This window comes from Melopsittacus undulatus, chromosome 11 (genome assembly GCF_012275295.1).
Source record: "Melopsittacus undulatus isolate bMelUnd1 chromosome 11, bMelUnd1.mat.Z, whole genome shotgun sequence".
Lineage (NCBI taxonomy): Eukaryota > Metazoa > Chordata > Aves > Psittaciformes > Psittaculidae > Melopsittacus > Melopsittacus undulatus.
This window is the reverse complement of record NC_047537.1, coordinates 22,425,091-22,447,965: the sequence shown is the minus strand read 5'-3', so window position 1 is coordinate 22,447,965 and position 22,875 is coordinate 22,425,091. Positions and strand designations below refer to the sequence as shown.

At 44.6% G+C, this 22,875-nt stretch overlaps 1 protein-coding gene across 1 annotated transcript; it reads left to right on the top strand.

Annotated features, from left to right (window-relative positions):
- Positions 1 to 551: 551 nt before the first annotated feature.
- On the top strand, positions 552 to 21,526 carry LOC101880807 (ATP-binding cassette sub-family A member 10-like). Its single transcript, XM_034067341.1, has 39 exons — positions 552 to 736; positions 2,292 to 2,401; positions 2,732 to 2,942; positions 3,364 to 3,522; positions 3,748 to 3,848; positions 4,145 to 4,371; positions 4,698 to 4,836; positions 5,162 to 5,347; positions 6,409 to 6,556; positions 7,033 to 7,204; positions 7,595 to 7,653; positions 8,056 to 8,166; positions 8,249 to 8,424; positions 8,763 to 8,882; positions 9,216 to 9,354; positions 9,489 to 9,579; positions 9,936 to 10,075; positions 10,440 to 10,556; positions 10,728 to 10,923; positions 11,606 to 11,775; positions 12,489 to 12,616; positions 12,962 to 13,099; positions 13,474 to 13,587; positions 13,698 to 13,868; positions 14,201 to 14,311; positions 14,823 to 14,951; positions 15,719 to 15,787; positions 16,191 to 16,282; positions 16,517 to 16,637; positions 16,974 to 17,091; positions 17,514 to 17,605; positions 18,141 to 18,319; positions 18,895 to 18,970; positions 19,235 to 19,329; positions 19,776 to 19,895; positions 20,069 to 20,209; positions 20,483 to 20,562; positions 20,641 to 20,696; positions 20,951 to 21,526. Exons 2-39 carry the CDS (start codon positions 2,300 to 2,302, stop codon positions 21,047 to 21,049), a joined length of 4,893 nt encoding a protein of 1,630 aa, XP_033923232.1. The 5' UTR covers positions 552 to 736; positions 2,292 to 2,299; the 3' UTR covers positions 21,050 to 21,526.
- Positions 21,527 to 22,875: the final 1,349 nt, after the last annotated feature.

Sequence of the window (22,875 nt, the reverse complement as noted above, 5' to 3'; positions counted from 1 at the left end):
CAGGGATGCAGGGATGCAGGCAGGGATGCAGGGATGCAGGCAGGGATGCTGGCAGGGATGCAGGCAGGGATGCAGGGATGCAGGCAGGGATGCAGGCAGGGATGTGGGCAGGCAGGTACCAGCAGGTGGCTGCCGTGGCTCAGTTTTGGGCCCGTCCTGCCAGGAGAAGCCCCTGGGCAACCACCCCACACACTCTTCCTACACTGACCTGGTGACACTGCAACTTTACAAACACAACCTTTGCCATTTAGGGATGAGCCAGCGTCACCTTTTGCTGTTCACCTGTAGCTGTGTGCTGCAATATTGCTGTTGTCTTCAGCCTCTCTTGCTGCACTGAGAAACACACCAGAGTTTGCCAGAGAAAGGATGTTTGTGCGGTTTGTTTTTGGGCTCATTTCACTTCTCTTGGCCAAGACTCAAGAATCTGCTGAGTAATTTTTCGGAGGATCCGCTCCAACAACCCAACAGCAATACACTCCGGTTGCTTTTTCTAACATAAATACATCTGAACATCTGCCAAAGAGGAAGGGGGGGAAGCAAGGGAAAAGAGAAGTGATGGTGTGACGAATGCCTTTGGCAGAAGTGCTGGAGTGAAGAAATGAGTGCGTGGACAAAGGAGCACTGAGAGCCACTGGGGCAGCGTGGCCAGTCCATCCCAGGGAGGATCAGCATCTCTGCTTCTATAGGCACACTGCAAAAGACAAGCTCTGGATTCCTTTCAAGCATTCCCAACAAGGTAAGGTTAAACACTCTTCTTAAAGCAAGTAAAAACTGCTACTTAAAGGATATGAAAATATCCAGTAATTAATAACACTGTTAATATTGGCTGAGAATGTGAATGCATAGGTGGGACACTGGGCATCTTTCTAACAGGCTGAGTTAAGCTTGTGATGAAGCTTAGTGACTACTTAAAGGTGACAGTTTGATATGGAACAACATACAAAAGGAGCTCAGTTTATGGCAGAGGTCTATTTCCAGAGGTTCTCAGTGCTAAGGGGATGTGTCAGGATCAGTTCAGCTCCATATTTAGCTAATCCAGCACGTGAGGAGCAGATTTCTTTCCTGACATGCAGTGTAAGCTAAGGATTGCATTTAAAGAGCCTTCTGTCACTGAGCCCATGTCCCTGCTCATCCTCCTGGCATGCTGTGTAGTGCATGTGTTTGCAGTGTGCACTGAGGGAAGACCATTTGTTGCAGCTGCTTTGCCAGCATTCCAGTGCCTGCTGCCTCATTACAGGGATCATGCCTCTCCTGTGGGCTGCATATAAATAACTGGAAGAAGATCAACTCTGCCTTGCCTGTCAGCGCTGAGGCATCATCCCCAAAGGGAGCAGCACAATGTAAATCCTCCTTCCATATGACAGGAAGGTTTGGAAGGATTAGATCTATAAATGTTCTGCTATTCCTACCTGAGATGTCACATATAGAAGATCAATGTCTTGTTTGAAAGTGTAGTTTATCTATATATGTGACAGCAGAGCAGTGAGTGTTGCTCTTCTGCACAGGGGGTACTTAATCCTTTTCCTCATTAAAGGTCCTCATAATTACTGATAGTTAATATGGATGTATCCCATCTGCAACATTTACTCTGGCAGCCAGCTCTGTGCCTGCTTCTTTAAGTTACCCCCACCAGCATTAATCCAGGCAACAAATCTCTGTCTTGCTTTGACCATGTCTTTTGAAGGATGCTCCAGGTCTGCTGGAGTAACACACCAAAACAGGCCCATGGCTGGCTGCTCCTCCCTTGGTTTCTATTAATATCCCCAGCAACAACAGCTCTTCCCACACACTTCCAAGAACTTGTTCTCTCATAGCTCCGTGTTACCTTCCATCAGTGCTGTTTTCCTTGTGAGCTCAGCTCACACCACAGCCAGATGTTGCTCAATGCTTCTTGGTGTGAAGCCTTTAGCACATTGATGACATGCAGAAAGGTTTTGGTGATTTTAATGGACTGTGTTGTCATTTCTTGCCTCTTAAGGCACCTGAGCCCTTTTCAGGTCATGTGGAATGATCTTCCCTCTTTTATTTCACAAATAACTCTCCAGTTTTACCATGCTACAGCACAAAAGTGTGACATTCTGGTTGCAATCAGTGTCTTACCACTGTAAGGGTTGAGATGTTGAGGATGATGAGGCCCTGCCATGTTAGAAGCTGTGCTGCAGGGCTGTCTTGTGCTCAGCACATGAGGACTGAACTGCTCCTTGCTGCAGGAACGGAGGGAAAGCATCACTGCTTTTCTGGCTTTTCTTGCATTTGAAAGTGATTTGGGGCAAAAGAAATCATGTTTGTAGGTTCAAAGATGAAGACTCTTCAGAGGAATATGAGTGTGCTCCAGCAAACTAAGGTTCTCCTATGGAAAAACATCCTGATGAAGTGGAGGATGAAGATGAGGAGCTCTCAGGTAAGCTGAAATAGAAAGACAAAAGTGAGTAGTCAGCCACTGAGTGGCCAATCCCTGCCTGCCCTAAGTTAAAGTACTACCTGGCTGGTAACAGACACCTTGAGACTTCACTTTCTTACCTGGTATTTCTGTCTTTTATGTGATGTATGAGAGCACAGATGGGTTCTTTGGGTCATTTACTGAGGTAACAAGCACGATGCAATGACCATTTGTTAGTTAACATTGAATGGACCTGTGTGACTTTGTGCTTCTTGTATTTGAAGCCCACATAGAACATGCTTTTGTACTGTTATATATTAAATCCTCTTCTCTGCTCTCCCCCTCTCCTAGGAGTGGATCCTGTCTCTGCTCTTTCTGCCCCTGATTTTATTGGTGTGCTCGTTCATGGTGAACACCCGCTACCCTGAAGTGCCTTATGGCTACCTCGGGCACTTGGATGATCCTGCCTATAATGCCACTGGGGTCACCATTGCTTATACACCCATCACTGCGACCACAAGGCAGATCATGAATAAAGTGGCCTTGAACTCAGTAATGATAGGTATGGTTGGCTTGCTAAATATGTAACTTTGCCATTATTTAACCTGTTGTACAAGTTTTGTGTTTTACTGGTTCTCCAATATCTTAGATCAGGGGAGAAAATTCATCCCAAGTTTTCCATTCTCAGCAATACTTCTACTCTAGTATTTAAACTGCTATTGAGTGCTTCATAGCAGCAAAGCTGAAGCTTTCCCAATATTCACTATGTACACTAATACTATTAAGGTACCTTAGTCTGTTCTTTTGAGGTATGTTTCTCAATACATAAAGTATGAAGGATTTTAAAGTGCCCACCCCATCCCATGAGGAGAACTGGGAAGGAGGAGCTGCAATGCTAAAAAAGCAGGATATACCCCCAGTGTCTGGGCATGTATTTCCAGACCTAAAAAACCTCATCGCAGTTCTGTTCTTGCACCCCACAGGTATAGTATTAGAAGCACTGGACAGTGAGAGAGCCCTGGAAGAAGCCTGGATTTCAAATAAGGAAATTATAGGGGTTGTATTTAAGGACAACTTCTCCTATCACCTCCGGTTTTCTGTTGAGAATGTGGCTATTCCAAATGACAACTTTGGAGACATAGGTAATACCAAATGAGGATGTACGGGTGGGTGATTGCCTGGCATGGACAGAATTGCTTCATTGGAATAATCCATATCTGTTCAGTGATTTAATAAGTTGTCAGGGGGACACTGTCCATTTGCAGCGTCCCCATAGTTCACATGCATCTTAGCATCAGCTTTTGCAGTGAAAACCATTTACCTGTCACTGCTCTTACCTGTGATTCCCTTCACCTCTCACCATGCAGATACCTGTTATAATTTCTCATGGTCATACTGTGACAGCCCAAGGTACTGGTACAAAGGCTTCCTGTCCCTGCAGGCCAGCATCGATGCTGCTATTGTAGAGGTAAATGGGATTTATGACCTGTTCTAGGTGTCCTTTTGTTTTAAGCTTGGTATAGGAGAGATAAATTGTTCCGTGGCAATAGCAAAGTCAGAAAATTCTGCATAGAAATAACCCTTTTAAATACTCAGCCTCCTGAGTACTATTGGCAGTGTCAGTGGGGACTTGAATGCAATTGGTGTTTCCTATAAAGCTGCATTCAAAAGTACACCTAAAGATGGTGAATCAGAAGGTTCCTTATATAAATCCATCTCACTGTAGAAAATAAATGCTGAGATGCTGACCTTGAATTCCTTTAGGTGGTGGCAAATCATTCTGTTTGGGAAGAAATGAAATCAATTGCTGGCGTCCGTATGAAGTCCCGAAGCATCATCCCCTCCGTCACAATAGAATACAGTTACTTCATGATTACTATTGTGATGTGTTTCTCCCCGTTCATGTATTTCTTGTCAACGAATGTTGCAAGAGAAAAGAAGCAACTCAAAGTATTGATGAAGACAATGGGGTTACAGGACATTGCATTTTGGTGAGTTCTTTTTCAACTAAGGTGTGTTTGCCAGATATCAGCATACTCCTGAGCACTTGAGCAGTCACTTAGTAAGCTAAATAAGTTAATATGTTTTCTCCAGTACTCTAAGGACAAACCAGAAGTGCTGAGCATGGCAGTGGTGTGTTCTTCTTCCTTGGTGTTTCCTCCTCGGGTGGATGGTGCTATCTGTTCTGCATAGGGTGCAAAAGAGTTGACCCTGGGAAATAATGAATATCTTCATATGAAATGGTTCTGGCACTCAGATGAAGTTGCAACAACAGTTCTGATTTAAATGGAAGTGTCATGTCCCCTTTCATCCTCAGGCTCTCCTGGAGTCTGCTGTATGCTGGTTACGTGCTGGTCTTCTCCTGCCTGCTGACAGCTGCCCTGGTGCAGGATGCTTTCTACCTCAGCAGCTTCACTGCGGTCCTACTGCTGTTTTTCCTCTATGGCCTAGCATGTGTAAGTCGGGTTTTAGAGCCACATGGTTTATTACACTGTTGATGAGCCTTTTGCATAGCACTCAGGACCTCCTCCTTTGCACGGCCATACTGATTGGATTCTGTGACTCAGCAGCAGTGATTTGAATGGCAGCCTGAAGGTCTGACAGGCAGTAGGCTGGCTACCAAAGACCTGATTTAGTAAGATCAACCCATTAAGAAGGATTTTAGTGTATTTGATAACATGGACCCGGCTCAGGAGCGATCTCTTTGCTTGCCAAATGGAGGCGCTACAGTTAAAGAGATATAGTTTCTTCCGTGATTGAAGGAAACTTCTGTTCTTACAGATCCACCTGGTTTTCATGCTCTGCTCCCTATTAAGGACCTCCAAACTCCCTGGTTTCATAGCGTTCCTCATCACCCTCCTCTTTGGATGCCTGAGCCTTGTGGTGCTGATAGAAAACCTTCCAGGACCAGCGAAATGGTTTCTTGGTCTCTTCTGTCCTTTTGCATTTAACGCTGGCATTGCAAAGGTATGGTCCATCATCTGCAGCTGAACCTGGGCAAGCAGTGAGGACAGAGTATATTTTATCACAGACAGAGGCCATAAAGGACCCTGCTGTGCTCTGCTGATAGAAAAAGGCAAGGGAAGTCACGGTCCTCATTGCAAAAGACCAGTTTATCCACATCTGTAAAACTTTCGTTCACACCTATGAGAGCCAAGCTGCTGTTGGGCAGCAAAGAGGGCCTCCAATGCCCCCATCCCATTCCCCTATTTAAAAGCTGATGCATGCAAAGACAACCACAGCCCTCTCACAGTCTGTCATTGTGCACTTCAGTGCACATGAACCCAAGGAAGCCCCAGTGATCCCATTGCCACACACAACAGCATCATTATCCTCTGGGGCTGGACCCCAGGCGGATGGGAGTTGACTTGGGGACATCAGCTCTTCTCAACCTGGTCATTCCCCTCTTGCTGCAGCCACTCTTCCTGGCAACAGAGACACTGCAAACACAACTGCAGTTTCCTGCTGCAGCCGTCCTTCCTCCATCCCCACTTTGGTTAATTCTGTGCAGTTTCCCAGTGTTCCATAAGCCTGTATCTCCATAGGTCTGAGCAATGCTTGATAGCACCAGTTATTCAATATTTGATTTCCTTATATATATATATATATATATATATATACACACATATATACAGATATATATATATATATCTGCCTGGGAGAAGAGATTCTTCACCAGCAGAAAAGAAACTGAGTTTACTTCTAATTTACCATATGGATAAATCAATCACTATATAAAATTGTACCATCTTTGTCAGGACTGTGTCACATCAAGGCTGCCAATATCACGTTTCTTGAATGATTTTCTGTAACATTCTGATCTCTGCTTTCGGATTGTTGTGGAAAATTCTAAATGAAACTATAAGATCTCTGCATGGAGTAAATGGATTTCCTTTCATCACTAGATAGAAAGGAAGGAGAATTGGTCAGTATTGCAGATGATGTCTGGGTTAACAGTCAGCCACAGTTTGATGGCATCTGCATAGTTTTCCAGCCTGCAGATTATCCTTCTTTGTCCTTTATTTCAGGTTTTCCATTTAGAAAAGTATGGAATGGGTTTCACTTTTTCTAACCTAATGGAGGATTCATACTTTCTATTTTTGACTTACATTATGCTGGTCTTTGACTCAGTCTTGTACATGCTGTTAGCTATGTACTTCGACAAAGTCCTCCCAGGTAGGTGTAGTTTATACTTACACTCTGTCATTTTATACCTTTGATTTCTATGGACTGCCTGTAATAGCTTGTGAAGGAAATGAGGGCCTGCTTCACATTTTTGGACTAAAAACCTATATTATGTTACTGAGTGACTTTTCAGCCCCTGGCACACACACTCTTAAGTCCCACATCAAAGACAACAAAGTACTTAGTGGTTTTTCTTTCTCTTATATTGCTGTTGAGCTGTTTGTGAGAAAACAGAGTGGGATGCTATGTTAATTCATTAAGAAAATGCTGAATTCACTAGGCACAGCCCTGAAACCAGCCTTCTTGTCTCTCCTAACCCCATCTCCAAACCTCTCTTTTTAATCCCTTGAAGTACAGGTTTTCAGACAGCCAGGTTCCTATTAGACCCTCCTATAGGTTTAGTCCCGGATGGTGTTTTGGTTGTGGCTTTGGTTAATGACAGATCATCTGCTCTGCTTTCCTGTCAGGCAAATACGGCATCCCAAACTCCCCTTCTTTCTGCCTGAAGCCCTCGTACTGGGTGCAGAGCAGGAGATGCTCCACCAGGAAGATGCCCCAAACCCCAGTGAACCCTAAAGAGCTCCTCAGTGACGATGTAGAGCCGGTGCCCTCTGAATTCATGGGGAAAGAAGCCATCAGGTAAAGAGAGGAGTTGCTGTTCATGCTTTTTCAGTCGAGGAGCTTGTGTTTAATGCTCCCACCACTTCCACCATCAGTTTTGTTTGGATTTATCCGGACAGCTTTTGTGTTCATGAGGCTCTTGCAAAACACTTTATTTCACAGAGAAATATTAGCAATGGAATGCAGATGAGATAAATAGATAATTCAGGCTGAGCACTAATAGTGAAATTCAGGTGAATTCAGTTTTAAAAATAGCTTTTTTTTGGTGTAGACTTGGTTAAACATCCATTAGGAACCTTGTCTTTGCAAGGCTGGGCGCTCCAGTATTGTGTGTCAGGTAGAGATATTCACACCTGTACACAGAGCATACCAAACCAAACCATAACATCCTGCTTACCTTCCTTTTAGACTCAGCAATATTAAAAAAGCATATAAGAAGAAGGACAAGAAGACAGAAGCTTTAAGAGGTAAGAAAGCCTCGATACTGATTCCTGTTACAGATGAGGGAAAACAATTGTGCAAACATTTTTGTCAAAGAAACTTAACACTTGCATTGCTTAAAAATTTGTCAAATATTGATGTATCTGCTCACTATTTAGTTCAGTTTTCACTGATTTTCCATATTTAATAAAACTAAAGAGAACAAAGATTTTTTTTCTATTGTATTTCTGTCTTTTCTGTTAAGTACAGAGCAATTTCTTATGTCTTTAGCTAAAGCTTTGCAGAACTTTGCTCCACATTGCTTAATGCGCTTTTCAGTAATCATTGCTACCTAGTCCTCATACTCCTGGACTTGTCCTACCTTCAACAAGGAGTAGAGCCAACTCAAACCTTATTTCTTCCCAAACTTGATGTTGTTTGCATTCTAGGTTTGTCCCTAAATATTTATGAGGGTCAGATCACTGCCTTACTGGGCCACAGTGGGGCTGGAAAGACGACACTGTTAAACATACTCAGTGGGCTCACTTTCCCTTCTGAAGGTAAGGCAGCAAGTAGTGGGCTTAATTCAATAGCTGTAAAGACCTGTTTGTTCCACCTCACTGGTTTTATTCCTATAAACAGGCTCTGCAACCATCTACAACTACGAACTCTCTGAAATAGGAGATAGGGAAGAGATTCGAGAGATGATTGGCTTCTGCCCCCAGTTCAATGTACAGTTTGGTGTCCTAACAGTGAAAGAAAACTTGAAAACCTTTGCAGAAATCAAGGGCATCAGGTCCAAAGAGGTGGAGCAAGAGGTAAGTGTGTGTCCTGTGAGCACACCCCTGGAATGCATCATGTTTCAGCAAAGGCTCCTTTGGGAAGCTCAAAGGCTCCTCCTGGTTGTGTCTTCTGAAAGCCAAAGCTGGTTTTGACCATCAACCAGGTTAGTAGGCAAGCTTGTGGCCTTGATGGAACCACAGCAATACATCTGCTCAACCCAAGGAGATGGGCAGATGACCTCTTGCTGGTGACGACAAACCTCAGTCCATGCTCCTAGAAACTGTACCTTCAATCCCAGCTAAATCTCCTTCACAACTGGTAAAGGATGGAAAGACACTTGGTGATGAGAATGGACATCGTTGTGCTGTTCTAGGTGCAAAGCATTTTGGAACTGCTGGATATCAGTAGCATTCAAGACACTCAAGCGGAGAAGCTCAGTGGTGGGCAGAAACGGAAGTTATCCATTGGAATAGCCATGCTTGGGAACCCCCAGGTAAAGCAGCTCTGTAACATAAGGAATATTTAGGTCCAGCATAAGTAAAACCTTGTCACATACTTGGCTACAAGTTCTTGCACAACTTCAGACATCTTTAAAGTTCTCATAATTACTAACATTCATAGATTTCATTATATTGCTGATCCATCTTGCTAGTCTAGTTTTAAAGCACATAGACAGTTTCTTAACCTCGGCTCCCAGAACAGATGCCTTTGCACAGAAGATGGCCTGGGTCTCTTGCCTTCAGGACATGAGGTTTTCAGAACACCAAACCCAAAAGACGTGCAGTAACTTTGGCATGAGGAACATCTGATTTCCTCCCTTCTGCAGGTTTTGCTCCTGGATGAGCCAACGGCTGGGTTGGATCCTCTTTCCAGGCACAATGTGTGGAGCATCCTCAAGCAGCACAGAGCTGGACGGGTGATACTGTTCAGTACCCAGTTCATGGATGAGGCTGATATCCTCGCAGGCAAGCACTGGCTCAGCCTGCAGCATCTCTGCAGAGCAACCCTGGAGCAGAAAGCTCATATGAGGTTCAGTTGCAAAACCAGTTTTGAACCACAGCTCTACATTATAAACCCCTTTGGCTTCTTCTTTCTCTAGACCGCAAGGCTTTTATCTCACACGGGAGGCTGAAATGTGTCGGTTCTTCTCTGTTCTTGAAGAAGAAATGGGGGATTTGCTACCATTTAAGGTATCTACTTCAGCCCCAGCAATGGGTATCTGGGAATATGCATGTACAGGGAGCCACCAGAATGAGTGTCAGGGGAAAGACATATTGCAGATGTCATCAAACGAAGAAATTGAACTTGTTTAATACAGTTAAATAAACTGAAGCAGGAATTTAGTCCAGAGTAAGGAATGAATGACATACACTGAAGCTTTCTTTGTGTGCATCCAAGTAAACCCTGTGGTGGTGACTGTTCAAGTTTGGGGTCGTGTTTGGGTTTGGGGGATTATTTGTGTTTGGTTTTGTTGGGCTTGTTTGGTTACTAGGGTTGGTTTGTTGTTGTTTCAAGACTAAGCATCTCTCTTTTTATAACTGAACAGGATCCATGTCAGTGAGTCCTGTGACTTCAAGAACGTGACCTCTCTGGTTAAACAGTACATCCCCAATGTCATAATCTCAGGACACAGCCAATATGAGCTGAGATATAAACTGCCATTAGAAAGCATGAACAAATTCCCAGGTAATGTGGATTAATCTAATTCAGAATTTCCATAGGGGAAAAAAATAATCACAAATGTGGGGAAAGAGAAATGAAGAGAGAGATTTTGTATAGGAGTCACATAAGGAATTAGAACTGTTGCATTATGGTTTTCCCCTACAATTTTAGCATAGAATCATAGAATATAGAATCATAGAATGGTTTGGGTTGGAAAGGACCTTTAGGTCATCCAGTTCCAACCCCCCTGCCATGGGCAGGGGCACCTCACACTAGACTATGTCACCCAAGGCTCTGTCCAGCCTGGCCTTGAACACTGCCAGGAATGGAGCTTATATGTGCTTATATGTGCAGCTTTGGAGGCACTCGTATTATCTCTGTCTTGCAGATCTGTTCAGAGGCCTTGACAGCTGCTCTGACCAGGGAATTATCAATTATGGAGTCAGCATGACAGCCCTGGAGGATGTCTTCCTGAGGCTGGACGAAGAAGCCACAGTGGATCAAGGTACAATCGTGGCTGCAAACACACAACCCGCAGCCAAAGGGAATGGGTACTTTGCAATAGCCCCTGGCTATGTCTCCAACAACTGGTTACTAGATGGTTTTTAGGCTTTCACACCTTACAACATAGGAACTGGTCTTAGACATAAATGTGCACATGGAAAACTCTCTGCAGATGAGCACATCCTCGGGGAAGAGTGTGCGGATGTGGGATCACGATGCCCTGAGGAGATGGAGCCAGGCTCCCTGCTGCTGGTGGGCTCTGGGAAGGAGGCAGTCGTCGGGTTGGCTCTCTGGAGGCAGCAGGTCTCTGCCATGGCATGGGTGCACTTCTTAAAGCTGAAGAGCTCGGTGAAAAGCCTGCGGTCCATGTAAGTACCAATGTGATTCTCTCTTGCAGATCACAACAATCGCAGCAGGCTCTTTCAATGAGCATTTAGATTAGTTGATATCAGGTCTCAGCAATGAATGATCTTGGTAATCTGCACTTCTTCTTTTCCAGTGCCAGTAATACAAAATCTCCCTTTTGTGCATTTTCCTTTCTGTTCTGAGTAATTTATGCAACAGAAACCCAATTGCTTCCTGAAGAAAAGAATCATTTAGAAACACTCTTATTTCAGTTGGAGGGGGAAGTTTCAAAACAAACCAGTGTGCACAGTGAGAGGGAAAAATGCTACTATCAGGCTTCCTCTTTTAACTTAAAATTCTCTCACATTGCCAATGTTGAGCTATTTTGGCCCCATTGATCTTCAAGCTGGTATTTCCTGCTGGAGTACAAGAAACCAACGAGAGATGCTGATTTATGCATCTTTAAGGACATCTGAAAAGCATTTTACGGCTCTAAAGTTTGAGCATTGCAGATCTAAGGTCCTCTCCCTGGTGCATTCTGAGGTTGTTTGTGAATGATCAAATTTGAGCCTTCTGAAAAGAAAATTGCCAAATATCCTTAACAGAAGGAGCTCTGGATAAGCTGAATACAGTTTAACCATTCCCAATAGGCAACCGCATTCTGCTGAAGGTCTGTTTTCAGTGTTTATCCATCTCTCTCTTTAGTTTGCTGCTCTATGTGGTTTTCCTGCTTCCTGTGGTTTTGCGACTGTCCCTGCTTGCTGTCTGGCAGAGCGCGAATGCTTGGGAGCTCTCACCTGCATGGTACTTCTTACCCCAGGGAAAGAGGGCTTGGTCAGAGACAACAACCAGCCTCCTGGTCCACAACAACACGGGTGAGGGCAACAAGCCTTTCCTCATCCTTTCCTTGCTGGGGCTGCTTGGTGTTGCAAAGGGAGATAGTGAAAAACATGGCTATAGGGTAGTGGGGATCTAAGGCAGGATGGAGGGGTTTGTGATGGAGAAGCATGGGAATTGTCATCTTTAAAGGGCTGTGAAGGAAACCCACTGGGTAAGATCCTGATGCAATGATGTGAAAGGGAATATCATAGCAGATGAGGTTAGAAGGGACCCAGTTCTTTCCCTTGTTCCAAATCCAAACCTGTATCCAAACAATCTGCATTTTCAGAGCATGGGATTCTCAAACCACACTCCAGTAAAGGCTCACAAAAGCTGAGTGAAATTAGTGATCTAGTTCCAGTTTTACCTTCAATGTTCCTATGAGTGGATGCTATTTAACATTATTTGGCCAGAGTATGAGACTGTTGGCTTCATCAGACCATCACAAAGGAGGATACATTTGGTAGCAGTTCAGGAAAGGCAGGGGAAAAATGACAGTGCAAAAATGCAGTCAATGAGACTGAAATGCATTAACTTCACAAGAACTAATGTGCAATGATCCACCACGTGTGTGCTGTCTGATATCCACAGCTATTAGACGTCCTCAGGTTCTGTTTGGTAGTGATGGGTTTGAAGGAAAACCCCAAACTATCAAAGACTCTCCTGTTGTCCGGTATTGTGATTCCTCTACTTTTGGCTTTCACACCAGGCACAGCCATTGAAGACTTCATCCACGTGCTCGAGAGCCAAGATCTCACAGTGGAAATAACAAGTGAGGAAAACATCACAGAGGAGCTAAAACACAATGGGGCTATAAAGGTGTCTCGCAAAGGTCAGGTGAGGAGTTTTGTTCTCCTCCTCCTGTTTCTTCCCAACAACTGAATGACTTAGCACAATGCATCCATCTGGTCTACCCGTGGGATGGTCCTATTGAGCAAGGGTTGAAAGATGTGGAAGTGTTTTAACCAGTAGACTACATGATGGAGGAGACCTTATCTCCTTCATCCTCCACCTCCAGCTTCACATTGTTTGTAGCACAGACTTCTAATAACTTATAATTCATTTTTTAGCAAACAAAGCATAAGCAAAATTATTCCAGGCCTGGATTCTCCTGATGTGCTCCTTTTCTGCTGCAGATGAGAAAAAACAAGAGGTTTTATCTTCTTTTCTTGCCCTTTCAAGAGCTACAGGTTTACTGTGTTATGCCACTTGGAAACTGTCAACTGCTTCCCGGTGCTTGTAAATGTCATCAGCAATGCTCTGCTGAAAGCCTTCAATTCCACTGTGCACATTCGGATCTGGAACCATCCATTTTTCTCTGTAAGTGCCAGAGCCAGAAGATGTCAGAAAATAGTCCTTAATCTGACTGAGGTCTCAGTAACTCATTAGAATTAAAAGGGAAGCCTGTGGGCTGTATGTGCTTGTAAACCCACCTTCCTCAATGCTCACTCTGGGCCATTTGACTTCAGACAAACTGAAGGCTGGGAGGGCTTCTTCAGGAGGTTCCTTATCCTCTACTTCACTTTGCAGGGCTGTGGTTTGAGGAAAACCTTCCTCCTGACAGTATTTGCTTTCAAATCTCACTTTGTGTTCACCCTGTCTTGTTTTACTACATTTCTCATGAAATACTGATCATTGCATCTTGCCTTTTACATGGCATATGTTTTACACAATGCTTTGTTCTTCTTTTTCAGGTAGATGAACCACAATTATGGGATTTTTTTGTTACTTTTTACCTCTTTTATATGCTGTTGTTATTCCCTGGTTTTCCTCCTCACTTTGCAATGGGCTATCTGCAGGACTACAAGGTAAACAGAGCCAGATTTGGGGTGCACAGAAGGGATTACAGCTGCGTTGACACAAGGAAGTTTGAGTATGATGCCAACAACAGACTGCTCTTTCCATTGTGTCTTCCCAGGTGGGAGCTCGTGCCCAGCTGAGGGTCTCAGGGCTCTTTCCATCGGCATACTGGTGTGGCCAGGCACTGGTAGACATCCCACTGTGCTGGCTCCTTCTCTTCTCCATGTTTGGGCTCCAGTTTGCATTGAGCACCAAAACTTCCTGGCACACCGACACCCTCTTCCTGCTGGTACATCCCATTTTGATGATTGCTGGTTCACTAAGGGAGGGATTGAGGTAGTGTTTTGAGCACATGTAGGGACACAGGAGACACCTCTGTGTCCCCAGGTGCTTACTGACCTTCTTGTTTCACCTCCTATCATTTGGGTTTTCCCAGCTGGAAATAAAAGGCAATAAGTCTTGTCTTTAATATACTCCTTTACACTTGGCAGTAGAATCGTGGTAATTTATGAATGCCTTGATCATACTGTATGATCCTTTAAACTGAAGCACATTGTTATATATAGGTTCCTGGTCGTTTAGACTACTACAATTTCTAATGAAAGCCCTTTCTTTCTGTAGATCACAGGCGCTCTTAGCTATGGAATTTCTATTGTTCTCTTCACTTACGTGATCACCTCCATCTTTCGCAGAGGATGGAACTGTGATTTTTGGTCTTTTATCATGATAGCGGTAAGTACGTGGCTAGAAAATGTGCTGTAGGCTTTACAGAGATGTATTTTGAGATCATAAGGATGAACTCTATGTCAAAACACCAAATACAGATGAAGAACATAAATATGAGCATGTGTTCTATAGCAGCCAATTCTGCATTAAATTCCTGACACCATGTTCTGTTCCTGTAATCCTACTATGGCACAGGGAAATGGTTGGATATACCCTGCTGTGGTGCAGGAATGAAGGCAAAAGAGTTATCTATTGCTCTGTTCAACACTTTGTATCCAGGAGTTGTAAGGTGTTGAGACATGAGCCATTAGGTTAGATGCAGCCTGACCTGGGTTATTTGGCATGAACTTGGGATGGGAAGAACAGGATGGGATGCTGTGCTTCATTGATCTGCCTGGGAAGAAGTTTCCCCAGCTGAGCCAAATCAGCATCCTACCCTCAGGCAGAGATGGCTGAGAACATCCTGATCCCTCACTGATTCTCCATCAGCTAAGTTACCCTCTTGCTTTATTCTTAGGCATGCTTCGTTTCTTGTATCATCACCAGAGTCATGGATTTTTCCATGGGTATCAGAGCCACCCTCTATGTTCTGTCTCTCTTGATTCCCTTCTGCCCACTGCTGTGTTTAACGATGAGCTGCATGCAGGTAAGCAATGGTGCTGAGCAAGGAAAGGCACCCCACCATAGAACACAACTGTGTGTCTTTGTGAGCAAAGTCTAGTGATACCCACACATTGTGCTCTGGGAAGGCTCCTTAGTTTTCTCTTATGGGTGGGATTTTCCCAATGGCCAGAGAGCATCATTAGAGAACCATTTCAGATCAGATCTGATTTTCACTGTTGCTCATTATGGTTAGGGAATACTTCTGGTGCTTGGGCTGTGATTGTAGATTAGGATCTTCCCATGCGGAGTTGAGCAACTTGGCTTGAACAACCATAAGAGAAAATGACACATCTGATGTTGCATGGAAACCAAGGGAGAATGCAGAACACTCACAAGGTGCTTTACTCCTTGTCAGCTGAAGGGGGTGGTGGAAGGTCAGCTAGGAATTTAACACTACCCTCCAGCTGCATAGAAGACCACTTATGAGCCCCATATTACATAGGATGAGTCCAAACAAAAGAGTCTCCTCCTCTGTCCTGTCCCATTCACCTCCACGTCTTCTCTGCTGGGACCCCAAAGAAGAGGAGACAAGATGTTTTCCTGTGATAGGCCATTAGCCCCAGAATGAGGGTTTGAGACATATGCTGAGTGCTGTGACGTTTTCTGCTGTCTGTATTTGTTCATTGCATGGTGAATGTCTTGGGTAAATCAGAAGCTTTTCTCCAGTCTCAAAGTGTTTGTTATTTGCTTTTAGCCCTTCCGGAATTAGCCAGAAGCTCTTAACTGTGTATTTCCTTATTGTTCTTGCAGGTTTTTGTAGAGGACGAGAGGCTTTTTGATCTGATTCCAAAGGCTGATTTACTGATAACTGTCTTTGCAGTAAGAAACCTTCTAAGATTGCTTTTATGTAGTAATACATGCCTACTAAACCCTGCCCTCAGTTATGAGTAAACAGGCAAGACCCTGGGCTCATTTCACGCAGCAGGATCCAAATGGGTTACCCCCTTGGCAAAAATAACCTTGCTCCTTTGAAATGGGGAAGGGGAAATGGAATAAGCCCAAATCACCTGATGCTGCCCTGTTATTTTTATGAATGATGCTTTTCTTCTTCTATTGCTATTTTCTGGAGTATTGGCAAGTGATAACAGAGTTCACCTCCTTCAGCATCACCCCAAATGTAGATGTTTTGCCCACGTATTTTATAACCCCACCACCACCATCTCAGTTTCCATCACAGTCTGTGGAAGGCAAAGCTATTAACGTGGCAACCTCTCTTTTTCAGCCTTTGATCCATTCTGTGGCTTTCATTTTAATTCTTCGATATTTGGAGATCAAAGATGGAAGAGCAGTTCTGAGAAAGGACCCGATATTTAGGTTGGTATAAACATGCATGCACCGCAGGCATATGTGAGATCCAAACTGCTATCACATTGCTTTACCTTGAAGACAACATTTGGGTCAGATATCATTGACTTTGTGTCCCTATTTTGAAATATATGTTTAAATACTGGTGATTTTTTATAACCAAAATAGCCTCTTCAATACTGAGGAGCTATAAAACAGCTCTCAAGCTTGCTACTACCTCCATATGGTGTTTCATGTCTGTAGGATTTCCCCAAGAAGACAAAGCAGCCACCAGCATCCTGAAGAGCTTGAAGAGGAAGATGAAGATGTTAAAGCTGAAAGAGCAGCAGTGAGAAATGCCATAGCGACTCTGAGTCAGCAGGAGGTATGACCAGACCTGTCTTATTTTATACCAATAAGAAGCCCACTGGTAAAAACCAAATCACCAAGTATCAATAAGCACAGCTCAGTGCTTTGACTCTATTATTCTCATGGGGAAATCCGACTCACACACATACAGTGTGGGCCCCATCAGAATAGAGATGAAAGCTGTTAAGAGGAGCATGGACAGTAAAGTGTCCTTTTCACCTCTGATTCCCAATGAATTAGAAAACAAAAGATCTTTAGAAGGTTTTCTGCCTTTTTTAATGGAAAATATTACTGAAGGCTTAATGGTATCCAATATAATAGACTGATGTTTCGTCTCCCTCCTCACTTTCAGAAATCAGTCATTATTGTCAGCAATCTGTGCAAGGAATATAAAGTAAAGCAAGCTGGTTCCATCTTTAAGAAGAAGAAGAAAATGGCCATCAAAAATGTCTCCTTTTGTGTTAAAAAAGGTGAGATCTGGAACTGTTCTCCTAGATCTGACTTGGACCCTAATCATACCCAGAGAGTTAGTTCTCACTTACCTGAGCAAGGATGTAAAGGTCAAATCTATTTGTTTTGTGGTTAGGGCATGTTCAGTTTGTGGTTGACATGTTAATGGACAGTGTAAGGTGGAGGCATCCTATTAGTTACCTTTGACTCTGTTACCTAAAATAAGGTAGCTCCCTCTCTCCAGAATCTACTTGAGCAGAAGCTTCTGAGAGCCCTGGGAGCATCATTATAGTTGAAATGTTATGGGCTCTCAGGGCATATATTTATACTATTTACTTTTATATGTCTTTGTTATTATTTGTATTTTTTCTTTTGTGGGACTGTTCCTGTTGTATTTCTTGAAGGGGAAGTATTACTAAGAAATGAGATGCATTTATTCCAGGAGAAGTATTAGGGCTGCTGGGGCCCAACGGAGCTGGTAAAAGCACAGCTATGAAAATGATCACTGGAGAGACAACACTGACTGCTGGGCAGGTAGGAGAAAGGGGAGAGATCCATGATAAAAGCACGAGTGAAAATCTTGTTCCATGGCTAAGCTATAATTGTTTCACAAAGCATTAGGAGTGATCAAGGTTTTAATTGCATTCACTATGATATTAGATTGTATTGATTGTATTAAATTAAGAGTATTGATTAAAGATATTCATAGAATCATAGAGTGGTTTGGGTTGAAGGGACCTTAAAGCTCCTCCAGTTCCAACCCCTTCCACTGGAGCAGCTGCTCCAAGCCCCTGTGTCCAACCTGGCCTTGAGCACTGCCAGGGATGGGGCAGCCACAGCTTCTCTGGGCACCCTGTGCCAGCGCCTCAGCACCAAGTTTTGAGCTATGTCTGACTTTGACAAGCAGTTGCATCTACTTTAACTGTTCATGGCTATCTCTAGAAATGATGCAAATGAGGGTTGCAAAATCATTTCCTTACTCTTTGGGTTTTCTCACCTAAATCCCAGTACTCTTGCCCTTGTATCTGGGCAAGGCTACAAGAGCAGAACAACCACCCTATTTGTGCAGGTGCTGATGAAGAAGGGCAATGGAGCAACCTCCCACCTCCAGGACCATGCACCCTCCTTCCTGGGGTACTGCCCACAAGAGGACCCACTCTGGCCAGACCTCACCGTGCACCAGCACCTGCAGGTCTATGCAGCTGTGAAAGGGGTGCCCAAGGAGGATACGGCTGCTGTTGTCAACCGGTATGGATGGAGGATGCTTCAGGGGTTGGCCAATGGTTTATCCCCACTCCTAGGCCACGAGGAGGAGACCAGAAAGTCCAAATTCACTCTAAGCCATAAAGAAGCTCAGGAAATGGAGCTGCAAAACTGATTTTGTGCTAAATGCTGTGATTAAGTGAGTGGGTTAAGAAAATCCCCAATTCGCCTGAGTGCATCTAGTGAGGATAAATTTACCACTAATGCCCTTTTAAGTGTGTTATCTTTAGGAAGCTTTCCTGAAATCTGATGTTATAGTTGGGAGCTACAAGAAAGGGTGCTTAAGCGCTGCAGGCTCAGCTGACATTGGCAAGGTGGAATGGATTTATAATGCTGTTGACACTAGTGCTCGGTTTAGACAAAAGCTTGTGGCTTATTCAGTGCATTTTGCTTCAAGTATTCCCTTCCATTTTAATAATGCAATAAATGTTTAATGAAAACAAGCAGGAGTGAAAAGCAAGGGGAAGAAAGTTCCTTTTTCTTATCATTGTGGGAGTCCTTGATGAGAGTATTGATTTGGAATAACAAAAATGTTCTTTCTTTTTGATGCTTGCTCCCAGAATAGTAAATGCTCTACAGCTTCAAGACCACCTAAAAGAGAAATCCAGGAAATTATCCGCTGGGATAACCAGAAAGGTTTGTATTGGTTTACCTGCGATGAGCACTGCAGTGCTCATAGCTCAAATCACATATCCCCTTTGTTAGCAGGGGGACCTACCTGGGCTCCGAGCTGCAGGGAGAACATCATGGTGGGGTGATGGAAAATCAGCCTTTTCCAAGACCACACTGCCTATAACTCAAACCTTTATTCCCATAAATAAAGCGATGCTGCTGCAGCATTTGCAGACCGAGTGCCAGGGACTGCAAAAGGATTGATCCATTCCCTTTTCCCTGTCCTAGCTGTGCATTGCAATGTGCATGCTGAGCAACCCAGCGGTCCTGCTCCTGGATGAGCCATCAGCTGGCATGGACCCCAAAGGGCAGCGCTGTGTCTGGTGAGTAGGATGCTGTGTGCTGTGTCACTGCAGTAATAAAGGGTGCAGTGCCCTAAGGCCAGGTAAAGAGTGTTTGACCCCATCTGCAGTTAGTGCTGCTTATCACTTGCCAATGGTTTTCCTGGAAATTCCATTTTCTTGGTTCTCTCTTGCTAAAACACGAGCAAGGAGAGAGAAAAAACATTTTACTTTCACCTTTATTGCAAACCTTCATAAAGGGACCTGAGTCAAAAATAGTTATTCATGTATATATATACATATGTTCTAATATTGTTATTTCAAAGTACTATCATGTGCACATCAGTCTGAAGTTGCTGTATGTGAAGTTTTACACTTGTTTTAGGGTAGAGGCATTTGGAGGCACAAAGGTATAAGAAGAAGTGTCCAATACTCCTATGGAATGTTAACTGTGTTTCTCCTTTCCCTATCCCCCTTCTGGTCCTCAGGAAAACACTTCGTGCCACCCTGAAAACCAAGGATTCGGGAGCCATCCTTTGCACACACCACATGGAGGAGGCAGAGGCAGTGTGTGACCGTGTGGCCATCCTGGTGTCGGGGCAGCTACGGTGGGAATGCAGCTGAGCTGGGAAACGGGTTCCTGCTCCAGCCTCACCTACCTGAGCCCATCCCTGTGGGCTTTACTTGGTGCTCCCTGTGATTTCCCAGTTTGGGAAGCAGAAGATGATGGGGCATCAATGGTTTCACACACACATCTCTTGTTTTGCATCCCCTCCTGCAGGTGCATTGGCTCCGTTCAGCACCTGAAGAACAGGTTTGGCAAGGGCTATGTGCTGGAAATCAAGGTGAAGGATCCAGAGCACACTGAGCTTCTCCATGCTGAGGTTTTGAGGATTTTCCCAGGTGCAGCCCGTCAGGAACGGTAACTATAAAACATGGGATGAATGGGGGTTTCAACATGACTTCATCCCTGAAGATGTGCCCAGTGCGATGGCCAGACTCAGGATCTCACCTGGAGATGGATGACCAGCTCAGAGACCCTGTCTGGGGATCTGATTTGATAATGTCACCACGTCCAACCCTGCTGTGACCACTGCACAAAACATTCACATATCCAGCTCATAGCATGACACAAAGATTTGATCTCAGGACCTCAGTACAGAGCAGGAATCACCTTTTCTCCTTTTCCTTCGAGGTTCCCTTCTTTGCTGGTCTACAAGGTCCCAATGGAGGATGCGCTGCCCCTGTCTCAATCTTTCTCCAGGCTAGAGGAAGGTAAGAGCAAAACAAGGTGACTTTCTGAGCAGGTGAAACACAGACTGTCTGGTTTTGACTCTTTCCATTTCTCCATAGCCAAACGAAACTGCAGCCTCGAGGACTACAGCTTCTCATTGAACACTTTGGCTCAGGTGGGTGATTTCAAGGCTGGCTGTGCTGTAAGGCATGAGCAGGAAGAAAAGCTGCAGTGAGACCTGGTGGAGCAGTGAGGCTCCATTGGAAGACTGTTGGGGGGTGATGGGTCCTCTGCTGGGAAAGTGGTGGGAAATGGTCAGGGGTTTTTGCACTGCAGGGATTTAATGTGATGGGAATTAGTGTAGGCAAACTGTTGCTGCCTGACTCCACTGCCCCAGGTCAGGAACACAGCACACCTTGTCCATTTCAGGTGTTTCTGGAACTCTCCCGAGAGCAGGAAATGGATAATTTTGACCTGACTTTGGATGGGGCTTTTGAATGGAATCAGCTTCAGCAGGAGGACTGTTAAATACCCAAGATGCTCATTTACACATTACTCTGTATTAACTCAATGTGATACTGTGCATATTTGCTATCATTATCAGCATACCATGAAAAGGATGAGCAGCTCTACCTGTCCAGCAAGCATCTGCTGAGGGCTCCTCTCCAATGCAGGAGACATTTCACCTGGACATTGCAGGTGCCTACATTAAGCCCGACCCCAACCAGCATTTCCAGTGGCTGATTGATGAAACAGTGCTTGCACTGATGTAAGCTCTCATCACAGAGCAGCACACAGCAAAGGGACAGAGGTTTGCAGGGATCATAAGCCATCTATGGGGATTGGGGCTCTGCTTTGCTCAGTAGATGTGGGTGCATCAGGGAATTTTGGACATGCTGCCAACTTTCTGGGCTCTTCTCCCACCAATGTGTGGAGCTATTTACCTATGATGTCTTTAAATACATCTTAATGAAATTTGCACTCTATTTTTATACCCTTCCAATAAATGTCTATAGGAACTGCCATTACAGCCTCATATGTCATCATTGCTGCAGAGTGTCAGGAACAGCTCAGGCTCCTTCCCATGGGGATGGAGGTGGCTACAGAGGTGCAAGAGCTACTGGTCAGGCTGTTGTGGTCCCTCATGTTTGCTACCTCCATCAGCCTGGAGAAGAGAAAGCTCTGCAAAGATGTTGTAACAGCCTTTTAGTATTTAAAAGGGGCTTATAAGAAAGATGGAGGCAAACTTCATAGCAGGGCCTGTTGTGATAGGAAAAGAGGAGATGGTTTTGAACTAAAAGAAGGTAGATTTAGACTAGATATAAGGAAGGAAATGTTTACAATAAGAAGTGAGACACTGGAGCAGGCTGCCCTGAGAGGTGATAGATGCCTCCCCCCTGCTAACATTCAGGATCAGGTCAGACAGGGTTTCAAGCAACCTGTTTTAGTTGAGGATGTCCCTCCCCACTGCAGGGGGGTTTGCATTACATGGCCTTTAAAGGTCCTTCCCACCCAAACCATTCTATGATCCTATTGTTCTCCTCCTGACAACTGAGGCACATTGAATCCCTGTGCCCAGCTCCTTTGCAGAGGTTAAACCCCACAGCACAGTTCTCTTTATCTGATCTGCAGCAGTGGCTGTGTCGCAATCACTGCTTGGGTCTGTTCCCTGCTTGGCTTCAATACAGACTTTGGCAGTTGGAGGACACGTACTTAGTGATTGTTTCCCTGCTGATTGCACAACAGCCCCATCTGTAATCCCCACCCCTGGGAAGTGCAATCACAGCACTGCAGTCACCTGTGCACACAGCTCCAGGGAATGGGAGCTCAGGGAAAGGGAATAGGTCTTTGGGTGATGTAAAGACACAAACAGCAATAGAAGCCCCAGCAAAGTCCTGCTCCAGAGAGAGCATCTCTGGCATCTGGATGAAGAGGAACACACTGGGATTCAGGTAAGACATGAAAGCAGAGAGCATGAAACCTTATGGCAATTGCACTTCCTTCTCTGGGGTGAAGAGCATCTCCTGCCTGGGCTATTGCTTCAACCCCTCTTGCACAGTTGTTTCTTGCAAGGAACTACCACCAACCCACTGCATTCTCTGCTACCACAGGCTCAACAGACTGTTCTTCATTGTTTTGGGTCTTTTCATTGCAGGGCAAGGTGAAGCATGCAGAGCTGGTTCCATCATCTGCACAAGGAGGAGAAGGAAAGGGACCCACAGGGAGTCCCTCAAAGGCCACTGGTTGGAGCTGGGGCACCAGGGGGATAGAACTCATGGCACTGGCAGCACACAGTCAAGATGTCCATGTCCTGGCCTGTGGCCAGTTGCTTGGAGAAAGAGGTTCTGTCACCA

What these genes read in the sequence shown, in the direction of transcription:
- LOC101880807 (XM_034067341.1), top strand. Translation starts at nt 2,300, where the DNA reads ATGAAGACTCTTCAGAGGAATATGAGTGTGCTCCAGCAAACTAAGGTT. An exon ending in GCTATCTGCAGGACTACAAG is followed by an intron (nt 13,588 to 13,697) that starts GTAAACAGAGCC and finishes GTGTCTTCCCAG; the next exon opens with GTGGGAGCTCGTGCCCAGCT. An exon ending in TTTCTCCAGGCTAGAGGAAG is followed by an intron (nt 20,563 to 20,640) that starts GTAAGAGCAAAA and finishes ATTTCTCCATAG; the next exon opens with CCAAACGAAACTGCAGCCTC.